Source organism: Parus major, chromosome 1A (assembly GCF_001522545.3).
Source record: "Parus major isolate Abel chromosome 1A, Parus_major1.1, whole genome shotgun sequence".
Taxonomy (NCBI): Eukaryota; Metazoa; Chordata; class Aves; order Passeriformes; family Paridae; genus Parus; species Parus major.
The window spans coordinates 25534637-25556775 of record NC_031773.1 but is presented as its reverse complement, the minus strand read 5'-3'; the positions used below and the strand labels follow the sequence as shown (position 1 = coordinate 25556775).

The 22139-nt window shown below is 40.2% G+C and overlaps 1 protein-coding gene and 1 long non-coding RNA gene across 6 annotated transcripts in view; one reads left to right on the top strand and one right to left on the bottom strand.

Annotated features, from left to right (window-relative positions):
- Nucleotides 1–2: 2 nt before the first annotated feature.
- Nucleotides 3–19294, top strand: LOC107204739. Of its 2 annotated transcripts, none has more exons than XR_001521720.2 (3): nucleotides 3–100; nucleotides 7316–7396; nucleotides 18561–19294. It is a non-coding gene; the product is annotated as an uncharacterized LOC107204739 (long non-coding RNA). The 2 variants fall into 2 exon arrangements; XR_001521718.3 differs by lacking the exon at nucleotides 18561–19294 and adding an exon at nucleotides 8414–8629.
- The window catches only part of DOCK4 (dedicator of cytokinesis 4), a 224333-nt gene continuing 221075 nt past the window's right edge, over nucleotides 18882–22139 (bottom strand). For all 4 annotated transcript variants that reach the window (XM_015628388.3, XM_015628389.3, XM_015628386.3 and 1 more), the window contains one exon: nucleotides 18882–21962. In XM_015628388.3, coding sequence (XP_015483874.1) covers nucleotides 21537–21962 — 426 coding nt within the window. In that variant the 3' untranslated portion in view covers nucleotides 18882–21536. The remainder of the gene's footprint in view (nucleotides 21963–22139) is intronic.

The following is a 22139-nucleotide window of genomic DNA, read 5'->3' as shown; positions in this document are numbered from 1 at the left end:
TGAGGGGCCGCGGCTGCACTGCGCCTCCGGCTCGGAAGGGCGGCCTGACGGGCTCGCCTTGTGCCACACACAGAGCAGGACAGGCCCTGCACGGAATAAGGTACTTGGCCTGATCCTTTTTCAGCCCCTCTTGTTACAGTTTGAGTCCCCAAAAACTTGAGGTTGCTGCATTGCAGTGTCGGTGCTTTCCTTCAGTGAGGATGGAGATTCGGATATACTCTTGTGGCCATTTTTCGGCAATTGGACAGCAATAAATCTGTTTGGATATTCATATGTCTTACTGTGAGTTCTTAATATTTCAGTACAAAGCTGTTCTGTACCTTGCATATAGTGTAACCCACACAAATGGGCAGGATTTTTGTTCAGCCCATGACTTCCCCTAGAGCACACCAGATTTGATCGGGACTGATGTCATCCACATCTGCTGCATACAGAGCTGGCTGCATTGTACTGGCTTCATGGATGGTGGCTTTCCTGCCCGGTCCAGATGGATACACCAGGGTTTGTGTTTTCATTCAGTGTTTATTTGTTTTTATCAGTGGCAGTAACAAGTGCAGGTGCCAGTATAGTCTGAAGCAGGAGGTTTTCCCACGTAGTTAAAAGTACCTTCAAGAGTCAATGGGCAAGTCCATGGAAGGAAAATCCATTAGAGATTACCACACACATAGGAACTACCTCTGGCTCAGGGAGTTCCTAACTCTAGATACTGGGAGATATTTCTACTAGTCAGGCCATTATTGGAAACCAATGTAAGATGACACCTCTGCCTGAGTTTGCAGTCAGATATTTGCAATTTATTGTTAAAGTGTTATTTTTAAGCTCGAGTATAAAATTGTTCATCATTGAATTCATCTTGACATTGAGGCTGAGCTACAAAAGTATGAATTCATAGTTGTCTGTAATCTGACCATGTCCTTTTTTACAGAGATAAAATATTTCAAAAGTTTTTGAGCTAGGAGACAACTATCTTAGAAGACACTGTGGTAGAGTACTTAAATTGAGTTGGAAGGCACACTTTAAGACCATTTTTAGTACAAGGTACATGAATTACGTACACATAATCTGTAACATTTCTTGTTACACACTATTCCAAACACAACATGTCCAGCCTCTTATAAATCCAAACATTTTAGCAATGGTTAACGCATTTAACACTTTGTTTTGTGGGGCTTGAGGATGGCTCATGGTGGTGGGGTTATCCCGTAGTCATTTTGTGTCCGGAATTGTCACTGCCCTGCCTGCCTTTCCCTTCGCCCCCTTCCCCACCACGCCTCGGGTGATATCGCCAGGGGTGAAGGGGGCCCCGGGATCCTGCAGGGGTTGGAGCTGGGGCTGCTCCTTCCTTCCAGCGCAGGGGGAATTGGGGCAGCAGCCACGCGGCACTGAGTGGGTTTGACCTGAGATCCTATTGCCCTGTAGGGGTTTTTGTGGGTTGTTTGTTGGTTGGTTTGTGGGTTTTTGTGGGGTTTTGTTGTTTGTTTCTTGGGGTGGGAGTTGTTTTGTTTTGGTGTTTTGAGGGTTTTTTTGTTTGTTTTTGGGGTTTATTTTCCTTCAGCATTGCGACCAGAGCCTGCCGTTTTGCTTTGCCTTCTTCTGCTTCCCTTGCCACGCGGGAGCTCAGAGCCAGCGCGTGTGGTGCCAAAACCCAGGACCGGGAGAGCCTCCCGCCGTACCCCCTTGCCCTCTGCGGCTCCTGTGTGTTAGTTAGGCTCCGAGACTCCCATTCACCGCTGTCTCTCCACTGCAAGCCTGCTCACCTTCTCCCTACTTCCCAGCCATTTGAGGGTCCAGAGCCTATGTGTCGGGTGCCATGGGGACTGGGAGAGGGTCATATTTTCTATTTAAGGGAGGCTCCCGCCTTCCTAGGCAGACACCCATCTTTTAAACCAGGACTTGCTTAAAACATTTTCACGAAGAAAAACATAATTAGCTTTGGTGTGATTTTGTTTTCTGAAATACATGATTTGATATGTATCACTTGATGCCAACGTATTTGCTACGGAGGGAAAACCAGTGGTTGTTACCCTATCTCGTTTGTTTTCCCTTGACACATTTTCAAATAAGCATTACCTTTAAAATCAAATAAGTCTTACTAATTTTGTTGTTGGTTAATTTAATGCGTTCTTTAACACATTTGAATAGTGTGCTGTTTTTAAAATTCTGCAGGTAGGTTATCAGTGCATTGTGTAAAAATTAATAGAGTATTTTTCCACTGCTATCTACCATCTCCATTTTCATGTAAAAAATCTATTGTGAAACCTTCACTAATTGTTTACAAATATTGCCGCAAAACACAATAATGTCTTTTTAATTGTAACATTAGAGAAGCACCTTAAGGGAATGTGCCTCAATGTTTCTATGCACTTGAAGCTGGCAATATGAAATAATTCCCTCTAAAACTCGAGCTGAAACTGTTTTCAGATTAAAGGTTTTTGCTATAAACTGCTCAAGATCAAATCATGGCTTATCAGTTCTCTTCATTTTGAAATCAGGTGTGCACTAAGCAGCTAGCAGGAAATGCCCATTCGTAGTTGTTATTTAGTGCAGATAAAGTGAAATTTATCAAAGCTGATACTAAAGTTCTGAGCTGCAAATGATGCATTACACCAATGTTTGCACCATTTTATTTTTCTTTTTTTTTTTTTTTTTAATAAGTATTCCTACCACAATGGCATTGGTACCCAAAAGTAAATGACAAAGTTTTTTGCTTTCAACTCTAACAAGGAGGTACTGAAAATGTTTTGCTGCTTCTATGCTTTGATGCATCTGTGACTGAAATAAAGAAAAAGCAAGCCCTTTTTACCCACCTCTTCAATTACTTTTCAGCTGAGAGTACCTTTAAAGCATTCTTGGTAATCCACAAAACTTTTGCACTACTGTATCCATTTAAAATATTCAACAGACTCTCAAACAGCAAGCTTTAAGCTAAAAACACATTTAGTTCAGTTTCCTCCAGGTTAATTTCATTTTGCATTTTCAGAGTACCGAAAATCTATGGGAGATATTCAAGACTGGCTATGAGTTAAAATCCTTACATTTGCAACTACATCTGTAGGGTATTTAAGACATTTTATCTTTTTCCATATAGTAAAGGAACGAGTGTTTGAGTGGTGTTGAGTGTACTGCTCTGATAGAGTGTGTTTTGGAGGAAAACACTGGGCTGGATCCAGCTGCCTCAGAACACAGAAAAGGTGCAGTGGAAAAAGGGCACAGGATCAAAAAGTCTGATTGCTTAATGGATATTTCAGATGAACACTTTGTATAGTCCAGCTGTGGCTTGAAGAACTTGTAGCCCAAGGGCAGCAATCAATGGTGTGGCACAAAAGAGTGCAATAAATCTTAAACTTGCTGTTGTACTGGAAAAAATATGATTGCAGCATCTTCAGTATCGTATTATTACACATCTCCATATCATTACATGACTGAGAACCTAGCTCCTGCTACCTTTAGCCATCACATACTATTCATGTTATGCCTCATATACACTGAAACACAATCTGGTCAGAATAAAGTAGATTTTGCTTCCAGTTGGTTAGGCAAGCCACAGAGCATAAAACTCTCTAGTGACCTCTCCATCAAGGAAAAAGAGAAGAATTAAAACACAAGAAATTTATTCCTGAAATCCTATCATGGGTCAGTGGAAATAGCATAATCATTGAAGGCCAGAAAATGTATCAATATATATCAATGATATATCAGTAACTTATGATAGTCAAGTTAATTGTATTTGATTCATAAGGAACAGCTATTACTCTCATATTTTTGCATGGAAAAGAAGAAAACAAACATGATTTGCAAAGTCAAGAGTCTGTTGTCAACATAGGTAAATTCTTGACAGGCTCATGAAAGATTTTTCAGTTCCGATTTAACAATTACAAAAAAAAAAAAAGAAAAGAATGCTATATCAAGGGGGAAGAAAAAAACATGTCTATAGTAGTCATCTAAAATTCTTATAACAACTTCCTAACATTCACCTCCCTGGTGTTTTGCTCACCCTTCAGTGTTTTCCACAGGTTTTTAGATGGTTTGGTTCAGTGTGACGGGAGTTGTTTGTTTGCTTTGACACCCCTGCAACTGGCTTTTCCCAGCTTCTCAGGTCAGTGTATTTTTAGCTGACCAACAGTGACTTGTTTACAACCCTGAAGTTTCCAGTGTCATCTTGCGCTCCCCCCCACTCCTGTCATTCCGACACTGTAATCCCCTGCATTGCATTAATATGATAAATAAGGGCATAAATATTTCATTCTACCAACTGCTTATTACTATGTACTATGGTTGTATCCCACAATTATAGAAAATTACCAAAAAGTAAAACACAGAAACATAGAATATCTCAATTTGAAAGGGACCCATAAAAATGCTCCCCAGTCCTCACCTAATATAAAGCATATGCCTTTTAGATGCTCCTTGAGCACTGGCAGGCTTGTGGCTGTGACCACTTCCCCAGGGAGCCTGTTCCAGTGACTGACCACCCTTTCAGTGAAGAATCTTTTCCTTATGTCCAATCTCAACTTTGCCTGATCCAGCTTCATTCCATTTCCTCATGTCCTTGTGCTGGTCACCCGTATGGAAAGCAGTACATTAAAGAAGTACCTCCTGATCATTGTAAGATTGTTGTTACATGTAAGTGAAGTAAAACAGCTCCAGGAATGCTCAATCAAGCTCAGCAAAGTCTGACAAGTCCAGAATATTTGCAAAATCAATATAAAGTATGTTCTGCTGTATTTACTGAGACTGAGCTACTGGGCTACATGGGTACTAAGTATTTAGAAATGTGAAAGCAACTCAGCCTAATATTACTTATTGCTTGATACTCTTCAATGTATTTAATCAATTTAATATTCAATCCTTCTATGTAACGTGTAAATCCATATCTCACTTTTAAGTGAAGAGTAGAGGTTACAAAGGTTAGTAGCAAAAAAAACCAAATGTAGAACAATCATTGTAGATTAATGATTATTAAATGTTTAGCATAAAGCATACAACATTTAACTTACTATTACATGCAGTACATTCTTTCAGTCCTGTCATATTTAAAGGCATAAATTTACCTGTGTTGAGTCAGTATTTCTGTGATGTCCTTTCTCATTACAGAAGCTTTTTTCTGAATCATTTCTCCTGTACATGCATTTTAAAGGTGTGTAATTAACTGGTCGCAAGTTGTTAGGCAGTTGATGAAGGGTGAACGAGGCGCTGATTTGTTTTCTTTATTTACATGTTCCCCATAATACTCTGATGAGAGCAGGATCTGAGGGCATTTTTACCCTTCGTATTATTCTTTGCTTCATCAGAATAAGAAGTGTTTTGTGAAGCCATTTGCAATTCCTCAAATTCCATTAAACATTAGTGTTCAGGGAAGCCTAAATCAAAAACAGAGTAAGTGCCACATGAACACAGTATTCCTGTCCCTGACACAAATAACCAGGTTAAGGAAGTACTTTTTTTTCTGACTATAGCAGTGCATCTGACCACTCTCAGCTTGTTGTTTTATAATATGCTGGTTTTAAAGACCTAGACAATTCAGGAACTGTATCTTGTTTATTATTCAGTCCTCCCCCATCTATTCACTTTTAACCAGAGAGAATAATAATTGTGTGGGGCAACCCACCCTTCAATCAAGCAGGGAGGGAGATATTTTAAGACAGTTTCATTGCTGGGGTCTTACAGAGGCCCCCATTGTCTATTCTTGACAAAGCTGTCTACCCTGGAGAGTTTGTAGCCACCTTTATTTTAACAATTTTTCTAACAAGCATAAAAAAATAGCTTGCACCGTGAAAAGTCCATCCTCTTATGCACGTACCTCTGAAAAACTCTCTGAAAAACCCTACCCTTAATTATCTTGTATTAAGTAAAATCAGCATGAGAGGTTTTCAGTGAGTGGGAGCTGAATTAGAAGTAGGGGAACAGGCTGAGAGCTACCAAGACAGAAATAACTGAAAGAGCAGAGGCATGAGCAAATTAAACTGAGGCGTGCATGGTGGAGTGCATTGAAATGGCAAATAATAGTCTGGAGGAATTGGTGGGGGACAAGCAAGTAGAAACATAATAAAAAGTGTGGAAGAATATGAAAGACAAATGGCAAAAACAAAGAGCTCTTTATAATATGCGGGAACAATTAAGCTGCGTAATCACAAAATCCTGCTGTGACCATGCTCCTGTGCCATTACTGAATGGACACATACCCCACGCACTGCACTGTGAAGAGTATGGCAACACTTTCTGTCTCTTGTTTCCAATTCACACTGCCCCCCCTCAGTCAGCAGCAGCTTGTGTGGTATGTTTGTTTTCTGCAGGAGAGCCAGGTTAGCAGAACCTCCCTGCGAGCAAACCCTAGGCCGGAGGGGCAGCTGTAATTAGTTCCTAGTCAGCACCATTGGTTCCTAGTGACACCATCATATCGTTCTTAAAAGTATTACTTTATTAAGGCTACACATAGCTTTGTTGATTTTTTTTCTCATCTACTGTTAGTTTAGAAAGTATAATACATTCTTTACTAATATATTTGAAACAAGTATGTGACACAATGTTACAGGAGAACAGTGGGTGTTACTGCTAGGGGCAATTGGCATCTCCATTTCCCTCTATTTAGTATGTATTTTGAGGACCTTATTACAGGTTGTTAGGTCACCATGTTCTGAGCACATCTTGTTTGCTGAAACGATTTTTACTTCTAATTATATAGCCTGGGCTGAGTTAAAATGTTTTCTAAATTACATCAGCACCATCTGAATCCAGTATCTCCAAAGAATAAATAGCTGCAGTCTTTTTGAAACCTCCCATGGGAAAAATTCCTTCCAAACACATGAAATTAGAGCAAATAAATGACTAAGGCATCAGACACAGAATTGAGACACTTAAATCCAGAGTTATGGTCCAAATACTACTGCTCAGCTGTTGTATAACCTTGTGGATAATTCCACATTTGACCTCCAAGTTCTTTGTGAAATCCTCCTTTCCTGAAAGCTACACTTGCATCAGAGCACTGAACAGACGAGGCTTTTAAATCTGATATGAATTACCAGAGCATGATTTACACTTATACCAAAGAAACAAAAATGTCAAAACATCTAACTTGTATTAGAATAGCAGCATTTAGTGTACAAGCACCAATGTAGTTAGTGAAGTCTGTAGGGAAGGGGATTTTGATCCCAATTTCTTCACTCAAATCTGGTTTCTTTCTGTAGCTCAGGAGTTTCTACGGTTAATCCATATAACCCTGATTGACGCCATGTACGAGATATTGACTGCTGTTGCCAAGATGTAAAAGAAAATGGTAACTTACTCCTGTAATTTACACAGCTCCTTCTTCTTTCAGAGTGTTCAATGCCTGTTCTAAAATTTCCTGCTGGACCTCAAGGGTTGAAGACAAAACAAGTCGTTTCCAAAACCTGATCAGGTTGGTATGAAGTTTAGCTGTGGTACTTTGTAGGATGCAATTCTCAACTGTATAGCCTAATTTCATACTTCTGAGTCATATTCATGTTGTTTGGATAGAAATTCTGAGTCACTAGGGACCTCTTCTGCAAAACACTCAGTCTGAAGGTTAATGAGTTTATATAGGATACCTGAGATGACAGTGATTATATGACTGTGTGGAATTTGGTCTCTTCTTACCATCTATTACCTCAGTATCTCTACACACACACACACACACACAGGCACACACATATATACCAGTAAAATTTCTGGGTGTAACTTACTCAGACGTTCATCTGTCTGACCAGTTTTGTCCACCGAACATACCTTCTGTCTGTCCGTTCTGCTGAGGTTCTGTACCCTGGACAGACAAACTCCTATGTGCCAGTCCTGAGCTACAGGACAGCAACAGGCAAAGGAGACGTGAAAGAGTTAAGGCTTTGGCTCACTTGTCACTCTTTCTTTGCTGTTCATACCAGTAAAACACACCTTAGTTTTCAGGGGCACATAAATTACTCAAATCTAATGTAGCCATTTTTTACTATACTGCATTTCAGCTCCCATCAGTTGACCTTGGAGCCACTTACTTGAGACATGATGTAAGATTTTTCTTTCAGTGAGAAAAAGCTTCTTTTTCATTGTGTACTTAATAATTTTAAAACATTTTATAGACTCATTTTTTCAGGTCTTAATCTTGACATTCCTGCATGAACCACTAAAGCTGAAACTCACAAAAAACAGCCTTATCATGAGCTAAAAATATGAAATTTAATCGTAGAAATTAGGGAAAGCAGTGGAAATAATTCTAAAGCTTATCCCAGACTTCAGTTACATGTACACATAGATCCTCTTGCCTGAAGGCATTGGAGCACAGGTGTTTGGGTCTCTCATTAAAATGAATCTCAGTGATAGCATCCCCTTAAAAACACTCATGTTTTTAATTTGCTTATATTTGTACATTCACAAGTAAGCTTACAGGGCTCATTTTCTTTTGCAGAACTCATCTCAGATGTCCATTAAATTTCATACACATTGAAGCTTTTAAGGCTTAGCAAAAATTAATTTGGAACTTGAAGATCAAAAGATTATCATCTGAATATAATGTCTACTGGTTAGCATCTCAGAAAACTGTGAAAATGTGTTTGGCTATGGCCAGGCGAATTCTTCAGCAAACCTGACAATAAAAGCATATAAATCCCTTACAGGGAAACAAATGTTGTATTATACTTTGGGATTATATACTTAGGGCTAGCTCTAGTACCAGCTACAAGTACCTAGTCTTTATGCTTCTGCCTTGTCTCCTTCCCAGCCCCAGGAATGCAGTGGCCTGATGGCAGCACCCAAAGGCAGCTGGTCCTCAGTGGCCACTTGGAGCTGCCTGGTTTCCTCAGTCAATACCAAAGCTGCAGGACAGCTGTGGTTGGAGCGGCACCATTGGTAAGTGCCTCAGTGCACTCAGGTGAAGGAGCTCCAAGCGCTGTGCCAAATCCTGTGCTGAGGACAGGCACCTGCATTAGCTCTTTTAATGAGCTGTGTGCCATGGTACTTTGCTGTTGGTGCTGATACAGGTGATGTCTTATTCGCTGAAATGTTCGCCCAGGGAGATAAACAATTTGTGAGAGCTGCTCTCTGACTCTGCTTCAGCAGGCAACTTTTAAATGAAAAATGAAATTAGCTGGGCAGAATGCAGGTAGGTATGTAATCACAGTGTCCTGCTCCCCCCAGAAACACATGAATTGAATCATGCTGTGTTTGACAATATGGAAAACTGCTGATTGTGTCACCTAAATGGAAAGACCTGTACAAGGGGTGCTTTACCCTGTGCTGGGAGCCTATTAAGGAGAGCGTTTTCATGTGCTGGGGAAGCTGTAGGGCAGAGTGCAGCAGAGTTTTTTCCAATGAGAGCAACCAGCACACCACACAACTGAGAGAAAACAAGACACGTGAAAAGGAAGAACAAATGCACATCTTCATTCTGTTGGCTTTGATATTCATATGGGTTTAACTGTAAATCCCAGTCCCAGGCTCACCAACTAATATTTACCACATTTAAAGTATATTACATATAATGTTAACACATGCCTACTAACCTCAACATAATTAACAGTACATAATATTTAACATAAAATTTGGGAAGGGACTACTACTGTAGGTTTGTCCCAAGTTGTGGCATGGTCTCCACAACCTTAACTATATTATGATAGTCTCAATAATGGTCAAAGATTTACCTGGGAACTGCATATGGATCGATCACAGACCAGCTGAGTGCTTTAACGATGGGACTACTGTGTGAAAGAGGAGGTGCTGCCTCTCCTGGTCACATTTGGTTGTCTCCCTTCTAGGAGGGATGCCATGGGAACTATTAGGTTGAGCACTGCAGACCTACATGTGAGCTAAATGCTAAGCTACATCTATCGTGCTGACACTAACACACCTTGGCCGTGGAAGATTGAAAACCTAGAGAATGCTAAATGCAAAGGTATACATTCGTACAGACTTTTAACTATCAACAAAGAAGAGTGAGGCCAGGCCTTGAACTTTCGGATCTCTTATTTGAAAACTTTCAATGACTTCATATACCAGGTGCCAATAGAATACATATATCCCTTCAAATGTATTGCATTCAATATACTGTGTATAATAAGGTAAATTCAATATCTCTCTCCAGGTTAGACTGTTCTGTTCTGAATTGCAGTGCTGTAAATACAAGTAACTGCACTGAATCTGCTTGTCAAACCTCTTTTTTAAAATCAAATTGACATGATTGACCCCAGTTTTGTAACTAAGCCATAGCATAAACTATTTCTTCTAAATAGGTAGTTTGCATAAGGAATGTATAATTTTAGAGATTTTCCAGGTGCTCGACACCTAGGTTTTAAGAAGAAAGGGGAAAATACCAACCTCTAAAACATTAAATGTGAAGCTTCAAGCTTATAACATACAGTAAAATATTTATTCTTAACAAAGAATAGTGCATGTCTTGTGGCTTAAACTAATTTGCAAACACTAAGAAGTTAAAAGCCTAGAAAACATATCTTCCATAAATACCACTACAGATTATCCAAGTACCATGAATACTTTGTGCATTCAGTATGATAATGGTAAAGCATCTTTATACATCTTGGTTGAAAAGTGAGACAATATATCCACTTGTTTTATGTCAGGTATGAAACACATTTTCATATGATGCACAGGGATTATAGCATGAACTAAGACTAAATATCAGAATAAAGTTCCTGTATTTTCTGGATAACACTGTAAATTGTACACACTGAGCCCCATTACAAATTCAGTTGGGAGACTAAAATATAAGTGGTCAGCTCTGCTAGGGAAAATTCTGTGTGTGAGGACAAAATATATATTGAAGGCAATAATTCTAAAATGCTGGTCTTTTAGGGATCAGAATATATAGGTTTGAAACTCTGGGGGTATGTTATTTTGGGGTTGGGCTTTCTTGTCTCTTTCTTTGTAGATTGGTGTGAAATCATCATGGCAATGTAAGTTTTCTCAGTTTGGGACTGAAGAGGTAAAAGACTATTATTTGGCTCTTCCAAACTGAAAATAAGTACTCTGAAATTTGTGGAACAGCATCCAGATGAATCCAAACTTTTGCTTTCACAAAGCTACTCTGATAATTATTCAGTGTCATAAAACATGTTTTTCATGTTTAACATGTAAGGTTATGTGTAATACTTGACCAGTAATTTATTGAATTTGATGAATTTAGTACAGTAATTATGCTTTTAGACTTACCAATTTACTTAAGGTTTTACATTTGGTGGGTTTTTTTCCAAAGATGTGAGAAATGTGTAGATTATAACATGTCACATTTATCTAATTTATTTCTGACAGCTTAGAAAGAATAGTCATTCTTTTATTTTGCTTTTTTTACTAATTGTAAAGTGTTTTTAAAATTCTAATGTGTAGCATCACTTAATTTCAAAACACATTACAGAAGTAAGACAGAACTATGTAGTAATTGCAATTTTATGCTTCAATTCTCTACCACATCCAAGCATTTCAAGATTAGTCTATAGAAGATGATTGCCTCTGAACTATCCAACTGTAGATGGTTTACAGAGCTTTCACCCCAAGAATTTACCTGATCATATACACTTTTTTCATACTCTTGTTAGATATAGTAATTTTAGAGGAAGGAGCTGAAATAAAATTATGTTAGTTGTAATTTGCCTAAAGGAAAAATATTTTAGTCTTGGAGTTTAAATACTTTTGTTCCTATTCTATGAAGAATTCCAATCATACAAAGAGTTTAGTGGGTATTCCCAATTGCATAACACATATGCCTACCCAAAACCCCTCCTATTAATAAACTGCTACATTTAAAACAGTTTTTAGTCTGAAGAGACAAACCAAAGCAAAAAGTTAGAACATAGGTACTGGAAAATATAATTTTTTTCTTAAATAATTTTGTAAGGTCATTAAAATCATCACCATCATCAACAACAGCTATTTGACACATTCTCATAATATCTTCATTATCCACTACCAGTCTGCTATTTATTCTGAACATAGTTTAAAAAAAAATATAAAATAGTCCCTTTACAACTCATTCGTGAAAAAAAAAATATCCATTTTGAAAAACTCAACATCTTTTTGACCTGAATATTACCTGTAATATTCTGCTTTGGGTGTGGAGAACTCATACAGCAATGTACTCAATAACCTGTTTGTCCAAGAGCAGCCTCTGCTGTGGAGTCAGTATTTCTGATATGTTGTTTATTCACCTATTTTCTGGCTCTACTATACCATGATTTCCAGCCGGAAATATGCATAAGGATGGGAACCTGCCCTTTTCCTTGCATTGCTCTGTTCTGACTGTGCTAAAGCGTCATTTAATAGGCATTTAGTGAAATGCAGGCAAAGCAGGTGAGGCAGAGCGCTCAGTCCTCCCCTGACCGCTGTATGACCTTGTCAATATGTTGCCCTCCAGGTAAGGTGTACAAGACACCTACAGAAGACCTGAGGAGGAGCCACTACAGTTTGTCTGCTCCAGATAAAAATAAAAATAACTGCAGCAATACCCTTTATGAAGTGCTGCTGACTTGAAGCCAAGCTGAGGATTTAGCAGTGAGATTAAAAACCAGTCATTTTTAAGTAAATTACTTTTAGCGATGCTAAATGCATTATACAAGGAGAGCATGGCATGATGCTTCCTTGCCCATAAGATCCTGCCTAGCTGAAAGCACACGCACACATTTCAAGGCACCACTTCTAAACTGCTGCCTCAAAGGAAAGATAGGGCGGCATGCAAAGCTAGCCTGCTGGGAGGTGTGGTTCCCAGCGGTACCCTGGCCATGCCATGAGGGAAGAACCCAGAGTGAGTGAGGTGAGAGCTGCTCGAGCGCCTGCCTCAGCCTCCGGCCCGGCCGGGGCAGCCCGAGGTGAGATAGCGCCCGGTGCCGCCGGCAGCCTCACACGCCGCCTCCTTCCCGGCCGCCCGCCGAGGCCGCCTTCACGCCCGCACCTGTGCCATGCCTATGCCTGCGCCATGCCTCTGCTTGTGCCGTGCCTTGGGGTTGTGCCGCATTTGATGTCCCCGGTTAATCTCCGCATGTGCCACCGGCCACTGTGGCGCCGCAGGCGCGGGGTGCCCGGAGCCGGCGCCCAGAGCTGCCCAACCCGCTCCGGGAGCAGCAGCGCGTCCCCGCCGCCGCCTCGGAGGCTCCTGGCCGCCGCCATAGCGCGGGGCGACCTCTTCGGCTTTGTGCCTAGTGCTTGTCCTCATCTTCTTTGCCTGGCCCTGGCCCTGGTCCTTGCCCTCATCCTTGTGCTCATCCATAGCCGGGGCCCAGCAGCCCGCCGGGTGCTTCCCCCTGCAGCCGCCCCCAGCAGAGCCATGCGATGGCACACGCTGCAGTAGTGGGGGCTCTTCAGCAATAAGGGACAGCAGTCCCGGCGCCAGCAGACCTTCAGGGCCTGTACTGCCCTGTACTGCCATCATCTCGGAGCTCAGTGAGAAGGTCCAGGGCAGGCTGCACCACACGGCGACCCGGCCTGGCTGAGGCAGTGGTGCTGGTACCCGAAGAGACCGGGACAAATTGGACAAGACGTGTTTGTACTGTGCTGTGTGCTGCCCGTTGACTGGTGGAGCAGCAGAACAATAAGTCTATGTTGGCATCTGGCATAGCAGCAGGTGCCAAGGGTACTGATGGTATATGGGAGTGAGGGGTCTGGTCTTCCAAAGGAGCAAGACAGAGGAGCTGGGGAATTGCCCTGGAAGTCCAGCACGGCAGCCTTGGATCAATCATCTCTCCATCATCAGACCTCCAGAGGCCCCCACCTGCTCAGGTTGGGACCTGGCCTCACCCTGAGCTTCATTTTGGGGACCCTTCAAGAGTGCTGCATGGATAACTACATAAAAAGTTATTGTCTGAAACTTGTCAGCATTATTGAACAATGAATTCATAATATGGTTAAAAATAAGTCTCTTTTCTAGTTCAGGTAGACTCCCATCTCTTGCCTTTTTTTGTAGTGACTGTGACAGAAATCAGGAATAAATCTGTGGTTTACAGGGCAAATTCGTGTTAATATAGCTGCAATATTTATTCATTAGGTATAATCAGCGTTTCTAGAAGAAAGTATTACAGTCCTGTGTTTCACAACACACAGAGCTAGACCAAAACTGCAAACTCACCAGATGTTTTGTCAGCCCAGCATACCTTCACAGAACAGCTTTCCATTCTGCCAGCAGAAGCCACAGTTTTGGTTCCTTTTGTCACCCAACCAAAGCAACTCACCCCAGCAATTATCATTTGCTGATTAGTTTCAGTTACACAATCATAGCTGAGATTTTGGCAGCCTGTTCCAGAACAGATTTATTAACAATGATCAATTATGACCAGGTGGAATTTCTGACAGGGTTTTTTTTTTTAATTGTTGCTTGACAATATATGGGAAGTCTCCCATTACATAAATGCAGTTAACGAGCTGACCCTGCCATCTGCTGTCATTTCTGCTGCTGCTTCCACGGTGTAGTGCCTGCTCAGAGTCTCCCAGGTCACTCCCTCTCCTTCAGCTCAGCATGGAATACAAATCTTTCTAATGAGCCCACACAGTGTTGAGGATTTGTCATTCATGCTGTGCCTGGCTTCATGTAGCACAACTGCTGAAAGCTTCACTTGCAAGATGGGCTGGTGTTATCTTCAGTAAAAATAGCACTGAACCAGAAAAGGCTTGCTGAGAGAATTTGCAAAATCCACCAAGTTTCCCAGTTCTCAAGATAAATAAGTGTAGAGTTGGTGAGAATGATAAATAGCAATTTTGTCTTACAATTTGACATTTTGATTGTTTCTGTGTACTTTACACAGCTGCATCTAGTTGCAGGTAAGACAACTGTGTGCAAGACTGTGACAGATAGTTACAATACACAACATACCACAAGTACATCAGTGCCGCAGCAATGACACCAAAGAGAGGGCAGCATTCCATGGTATCCATACATGTCCATACCTCACCATGCCTGAGGCACACACAGAAGCACACTTCCCACAGCAAAATGGATCTCATCTATTTTTTGTCCTTGTGCAGAAGGTATGAGGGGACCCACAGTGAACTGAATGTTAATCTTTGAAGGTAGGAGTTTAAGAACTACCTAGAGAATAGAGATGTTCTTCTCTGAACATGGAACCATAGAATGGCCTGGGTTGGAAGGGACAATAATTGCCTGGTTCCAGCCTCCTGTGCTGTGGGCAGGGATTCCTTCCACTAGCTCATGTTGCTCTAAGCCACATCCAGCCTAACCCTGAACACTTCCAGGGCTGGGGCATCCACAACTTCTCTGAGCAACCTGTTCCAGTGCCTCACCACCCTCACAGTAAAGAATTTCTTCCTGACATGTAATCTAAGCCTACTCTTTTTCAGTTGGAAGCCATTCCCTCTTGTCCATGACCACCTCTGGTGATACACTGACCAGTCTTCTTTGTCTTATTTCTGCTGTCCTACCCTGTCACAGGACTGAAGAAAAACGAACAAAACCCTGAAAAACACTTTTTTTGGCTGCAAGACAAACGCTGTAATTCAAATCTACAGAAGCAGCAGAGGAAACCATTTCCCAACATTATCTCACAGAGGGTAAAAGCCCAGTAAAGCATGTGGTGAAAATACAGTACTTCTCAAAATGCAGCAAATATTCCAGAAGTCAAAACTGATCTTTATGGCCTGAAAACAAATTTTCTCTTTTTTTTTCTCCCTGCTCGCTCCCCTGTAGCCCCTGTCTGCATGTTCAAAGTAGCAGGTTATGACTTGCTTTGATTTTGCTTACTTATCATCATGCAGCTCAGGTTTTACAGCTATAAAAAGTCCACTGAATTATAGCTTCAGGGGGATTGACAAGATGTGCTGTAGTTCTGAGACAGAACTTGGAGGGGGAACTGTAGATGCAGGAAAACTCTCCTTGGCAACATAAAAAGCCTCTGTCCAGTGTGCACAATCTTCCTTTGCTGAACTTAAGGGTCTGAGAAGAGTGCAGCACAGGAATACTTTGTTGCTTCGACTCCTAATACACTAGCTGAAAAAAGAAGTTGAGTTTATTGATACATTTTGTTCCTTGTAAAATGTTTTGTTTTCGTGTTAGAAAGTTTTATTTTCTTCAGATGGGACCAAATTCATTAGGTACTGGCTGCCTTCACCCAGCTCCTCTTGGACACATGACATTTCTAAAACTTTAATATGAATCTTCAGATTAATTTTACTGGGTGTTGTATCACATCCTTGGATTTACCATAGCACTGTACTTACAAAGGTGAACAGAACATGCCAAAAAGAAGCACAGAGATCAGGCTGCATCAGACTCTCCTCCAGCACACCTGCAGCAAGCCGTCCTTTCACAATACATGGCCAAAAGAGACTAGCATGGGAGTCCAGATAGACAGCTGGCTCTCCAGGGCACATTCAGAGTATAAGGGCAAATCACTGCACAAGTTACATCCCTTGAATGTAACATGGCCCAAAGACCCAGAAGAATGATCTCACAAATCAATTTAGGCTAAAAGTGTAGATTCAGCATTTCTTCCCTGCCCCTATCCATGCTCAGCAACCCTAAAAAAAACTTACACCCCCCACCTGTGTGTCTACCTGGCATGACTTTCTCTATGAAAAGATCAGGAAGCAAAGGATTCCCATTTATAGGACATGCTGGGACTGAGCCTCACCCTTTAGCAAAGCCAGTCAGACATTACCTACATTCCACCTCCTGATTTTTGTAAATTAGTTTAGTCCCTGTCCTTGAGCTATTGCTCTATCTGTGACCACAAACTTCTATGGGAGTAGCTGGGTAAATGTAGCCCTCAGCTTTTGTTCCCAAAGCCCTTGCTTATAGTCCCCCCTGGGAACAGTTGCTGTGCTCTATCCCCTTCAGGCAGTGCTTTTGAAATATTCCCTGCAGGAAAGGCAGAAGTAGCTCCTCGCTGATGGTCTTTCTTTTGAAAAGCAAGTGGAAACACTCCAAGGGAAGTCAGCGAGGTCAACAAAAACCAGCAGTGATAGCAGTCTTTCACAAATAAGCAAGACTGTAATGCAGAGAGTTCCCCTGCAGAATTTTCAAGAAGTAAAATAAATTGGAATATGCAAGTGGATGTAGTTCCAATAGCAAATCAATGACGTAAACCACTTAAATATTTAACCAAAATTTCAGCAGCTTATGAGCTATCAGAAAAGCTCTTTATTATGAAATTTTGATATTGATTTGCTCCCTAAAATACTGAGATGTTAATTGCAAAATGCACTGCATCAGTTTTGCACCACGGGTTAAGAAAATAACTGTTAAGAAGGGAAATATTTGAATATTTTGTAGGGCTTTGCTATTTAGAAACTCTTTGCCTTCACAACTCATGTCAGTCAGTCTTCTCTATCTTCTGGTTAGCCATAACAAAAGAGAAAAACCCCCACTCCAAGGCCTTTGTAAAATAAAAACACCCTCTATTTTGTCAGGACTTCCAGCTTCCCTTCTGCTCAACCAATAGTTAAGCTGGTATAACATCATGCTACAAAACAGACTAAAGAAATACAATTGATGCTTCAGTTTCAGGTAATTTTCCAGTTTCTCCCACCATGTTTCCTGGCTGAGTCAAAACACACTTGGATTAATTGTCAGGCCATTAAGGTTTTAGCCTAAGTTTTATTTGCACCCCTCTTTTTTTTTTTTTTTCTTTTTAATTGTTGACCTTCTTTTCCCTTCTAACACAGTCTTCCTGGGCTGAATATCAGTCAGTTGACGAGGAGTTCTGTACTTCATCCTTAACACAAGTTCTAACCTAGATAAGCTTGTGTAGCTGTGCCTGGAAGGCTCATGTCCTAGGCTGCATCCCCACTGAAGTCTGACAACCCTCAGCCTGTCAAAACAGACACTCCAAGTTCCTTTCTGAACAATAATTTTTTTTAAAAAATACTTTATTTCCTTTCTTCAGCAGCTTTATTTTATTATTATTTAAAATAATGGTCATCATAGGATGAGTCCGCATGAGGTATGTGGGTCTAAACCTTTCCTCTTCCTGAGTTTTGAATAGTTTAGCTGCTTAATCCCCAACGGGTTTTTTTTGTTAATGCTAGCCAAACTGATTTCTTCTAAGAAGTATACATCAAAAGCTGAATTAAAATGTCAATGAGAAGGTAAAGACAAATTAAATTAATATGAAAAGGGCTTTCTTCCATAGAATCTAGTTCAAGGTCAGAATCTCAAAGGATCCAGTGGTGACCATCCTTCCACAATATCCCACCAGATGGGACTTTGCCCTTTGGCCAGCGTATGTCAGGGCTCTGCCTCAATCATCAGAAATTCCAGCAACCAGCAGAGTTCTGCAGCAAAGATCTGAATCTGTCAGCACCTGGGTTTACTGAGACAATGCTGCCACATGCCTCACTGACCAGTTACATTCAAAACAAGATGCTTTTCATCATTTATACCTCAGGCACACTCTCCTGCCTATTGTTATGATTTTGCTCCACCACTGTTCTTTTTGCAGTGACAATGAGTGAACAGGAAGAATGGTCAGGCAGAAGGGCAAGGTGGCACTTTCATACAGAAGATTTTCACATAGCTATACCCTGTTCCGTGTGAGCAGGGCCATAACTGCACTGCCCTGAAACCTCTACTAAGAGGGGTAACTTCAGCTTTGTGCTGCTTGCAGGACACAGCATCTGACCTGGGACATCATAACTGAGTTCACTCACACTACGGAGCTATTATGCCATCATGAGAACCAGTCTGAACTGCGTCATTTTGAAGCCAGCCAGCCAAGTTTGAGGATGTATCTCTGCCATCCCAGAGACACCAGCATCTCAAATATGGTATTTGAATACAAGATTATGCCACCTATTACGCACACATTGGCTGACATTCAAGCTATTGAGAAGTAAGAGCAACTTGTTCCCATTGGTCTTCCTGTATGAGCTTCTGAATTACTCACCATCATCCAGAAAGTGGTAAAATTGTATTTATGACTACTATATAAAATTCAAACAAGACCTTTATTTACATTAGGTTTTCAAGCAGTGGGTATTGCAACATACATAACAAAATTTCATACTACATTTTTTATAGGCAATCAGGTTGAAAAACTGATCTACAGAATCAATTTGTCAAAACTGGCTAAGCAGAAAATGTGTCAACTCGGCTTAAGAGTACTTTGTCAATTTTACACCATTTTCTGTCATTCAGAGTATTTCTGATGTCCTGGTTATAAAAACAGAATGCTCATGCAGGTTAATTTACAGTGAACTCTCTAGTAAATTTTGTGTTCTTCACTTGTTCAGAAGAGCATATCAATATTCTCCCCACCTTGTCTCACAAAGCAATTATGGGTCCAGATAGGGAGAAAACTCAATCAGGAGATTTTTAACAGAAAAAAAAAAAAAAAAAAAAGGCTTTAGCAAGACAAGGAGTCAGAAGTTCCATTCTGTGGGTAACTCAATTAGAATCTCTCATTCTGTAGAAAACAAGTTGTACTGTAAATATTAATCAAGTTCTTTTATTTCATACTAACATTATGCAGCAACCAATACGAGTTTCTAGGTAAACAGAGACTTTGTGAAATGTTTTGCTGCAAAGCTGACCAGTAATGCACGCAAATGATAAAGTCATCAACTCTGCTTACTGCCAGAAATTAAAAAAAAAAAGGCTTCAGGAGCAAGTAACACTGATCCATACTGTACTGTGCTCAAGCACTAGTCAACAAAATCTATTAAACTACATGGGAGGAAAAAAAAAATCAGAGCAGCTTTGTTATCTTACTTGTGACACCTTATTTAAATTTCAGGCATTACTTTTTATATCAGCATAAATATGTAGCCTTCTACAGGTTTTATGATGTGGTTACAGACATAAAAATGTTATAGTAGAAAGCAAGAGCTAGTTCAAGGAATTTCAGACTTTGAAATCAGCAAGATACAAAGCTAAAATTCATATGTTCCTTTTCAAGTTATGAATACTTTCACTAAAACATAAATATTTTAACATATATTATTTTTTTTCTGACATTCAAAATTGTAAAGTCAATATGGCAGAATTATTGTTAAAAGCACATATTTACAAATATTCTTTTTTCCATACATAAAGTATTTGGCATAATTATAACAATCTTACTGCATACACAACTGTTTGCTTCTTTTTCACATAATGGTACACTCCTTATTAAAATTTACCAATTATGTACAAAAATACTTGAACATTTATTATAGAAAACTTCTATAACTACTGTCAACAGCTTGTAACTGCTGAAGGTTTAATTGAGAGAATATAAAAAAGTGGTCACTTTCTTCCAGTTAAACTATCAACAAATCAAACACAGCTAAGATCAACATGAGCTTCCCAACAAAAGAGGGAGAATATTTTTAACAATATGATTTAAAATGCAGTTCACACATCTGTTCCCAAGCACATTTAAACAGTCAATAAAAGAAAGAGGATACAAAACATACAGAAGGTGCTTTTTTTTTTTCCTTCCCCTCCACATTCCTATGTCTTGGCATTAGCTTTCCAGAGCTCTTCAGATGCCAGTCACTAAAATACAACCTAAGGCCAAACACCATTCTCGACAATAAAGATGATGGTGATGAACTCAAGCTAAAAAGCAAATCAAAAGCCTGGCTCCAATGGCACATACACACCCAAGGACTGGTTCAGAATTTTTACCAGACTTTTAGAAAATTATTAATGACCATCACAATTAGCTTTTGAAATGAGTGGATTGTAAACCAGCCATTTGTATTTTTAAAAATTGGCTCATTTAGTGAATTGCCTTGATACTAGTCAGTATTGACTCTTGTACACAAGTTAAATGAACAATTCATTTGTACCTATTTAATATACAGATTGTATTTTAGGGTGAGCTTCCAAGAACAGCAGAGAGCATTCATAAAAAATCTGAAACTAAAACAACAACAAAAAAATACATTAACTGGAAGAATAAAAGTAAATTGCACCTCAAAAAGAAAAAGATGTGTCAGGTACGTACACTAATGGCACAAGACCTTATCATGATTCACCAGAATGGTGCTGTATGCTGAATGAAATACAGGTGTTTTTCCATCTTAAAAAAAAATAAGCCATGTGTGTTTCAAAAATTCCAAACCACATTCTTACAACAGTCCTCTGCTATATAACTTGCATTATATCTCAGTTTTGCCACATACATTTGAAATTACCAACCTGTTCATCAGATAAGAGAAACAACTTTCAGCCTACTTGCAGAAACATCCTAGTCTACAGACTACTTTGTTAGAAAGCGTGCATTTATCTCTAGTAGTAAAGATCAGTCAGTATATTCTGCATTTTGTAAGAAGCATTCAGCTAATTCAGATGAGAGTTGTAGGGTTTTAGATTTTTTAAATAAAAATAAAGTTCAAATAAAAGCATTTATCAGTATTCACCACCACAAAATTAAAAAAAAAATCCTCTCATTCATGCTTCCTATAATATCTGGTAACCTAAATTAGTAATTTCATTTAAAATGTGCAACATAATATTAATAAGCATTTCAAAATTACTCAAAAGAAAAGGTGGACAAAATATTAAAGTGCCTAACTAAATGAGTTTTACCATTTTTAAAAAATATTATTTCTTAAACAGTAAAGAATGTGTTGCAATTAAATATAAAAGTGGCTTCTCATAGCTGAGAGACTTTGCGGGGCAGAGGCCTGGGCCGGGGAACCTGCTCAGTCCTCCTGCTGCTGTTTTCCAGGTTGTTTGGCCGAACAAGCTGTGGCTTGGGTGGCAGTGCCGGGGGGTCTGCGGCGGGCGGGATGGAGAGGCTGTGAGGTAGAGGAACGGGGCGCTTCAAAGTCCGCTCATACACGCTGTAAGGTGGCGGGGTTTTGCTTTCTTTTCTCACAGGCTCCTCAGAAATGCTGTAGCTTGGGACAGTCACTGCTGGTTCACTGCCTTGGCTTTCAAAGCCTGATGTTTCTGATGTGCTACATCGGCTGAGCGAAGAGATGCCGCTGCTGTAACTCCCTGACAGCGCCGGGGAGTTGGATATGAGCCCCGAGGAATGATACTCCACTGGAGACGGTGTGAATGATTGCACAGACCCCTGCTCAAAAGAAAGGGCAGAAGAAGAATTTACCTGGCATATAGGAGGGAGAGTGTTTCTGTGCTCACACTGAAAACATACATAGATACAGTGCATGTAACTCTGACCTTTGATAAACAGAAATGCTTGTGTCCCTGTTTAATCAAGACCTGGTAAGAAACTGATAAAAAAACTCAT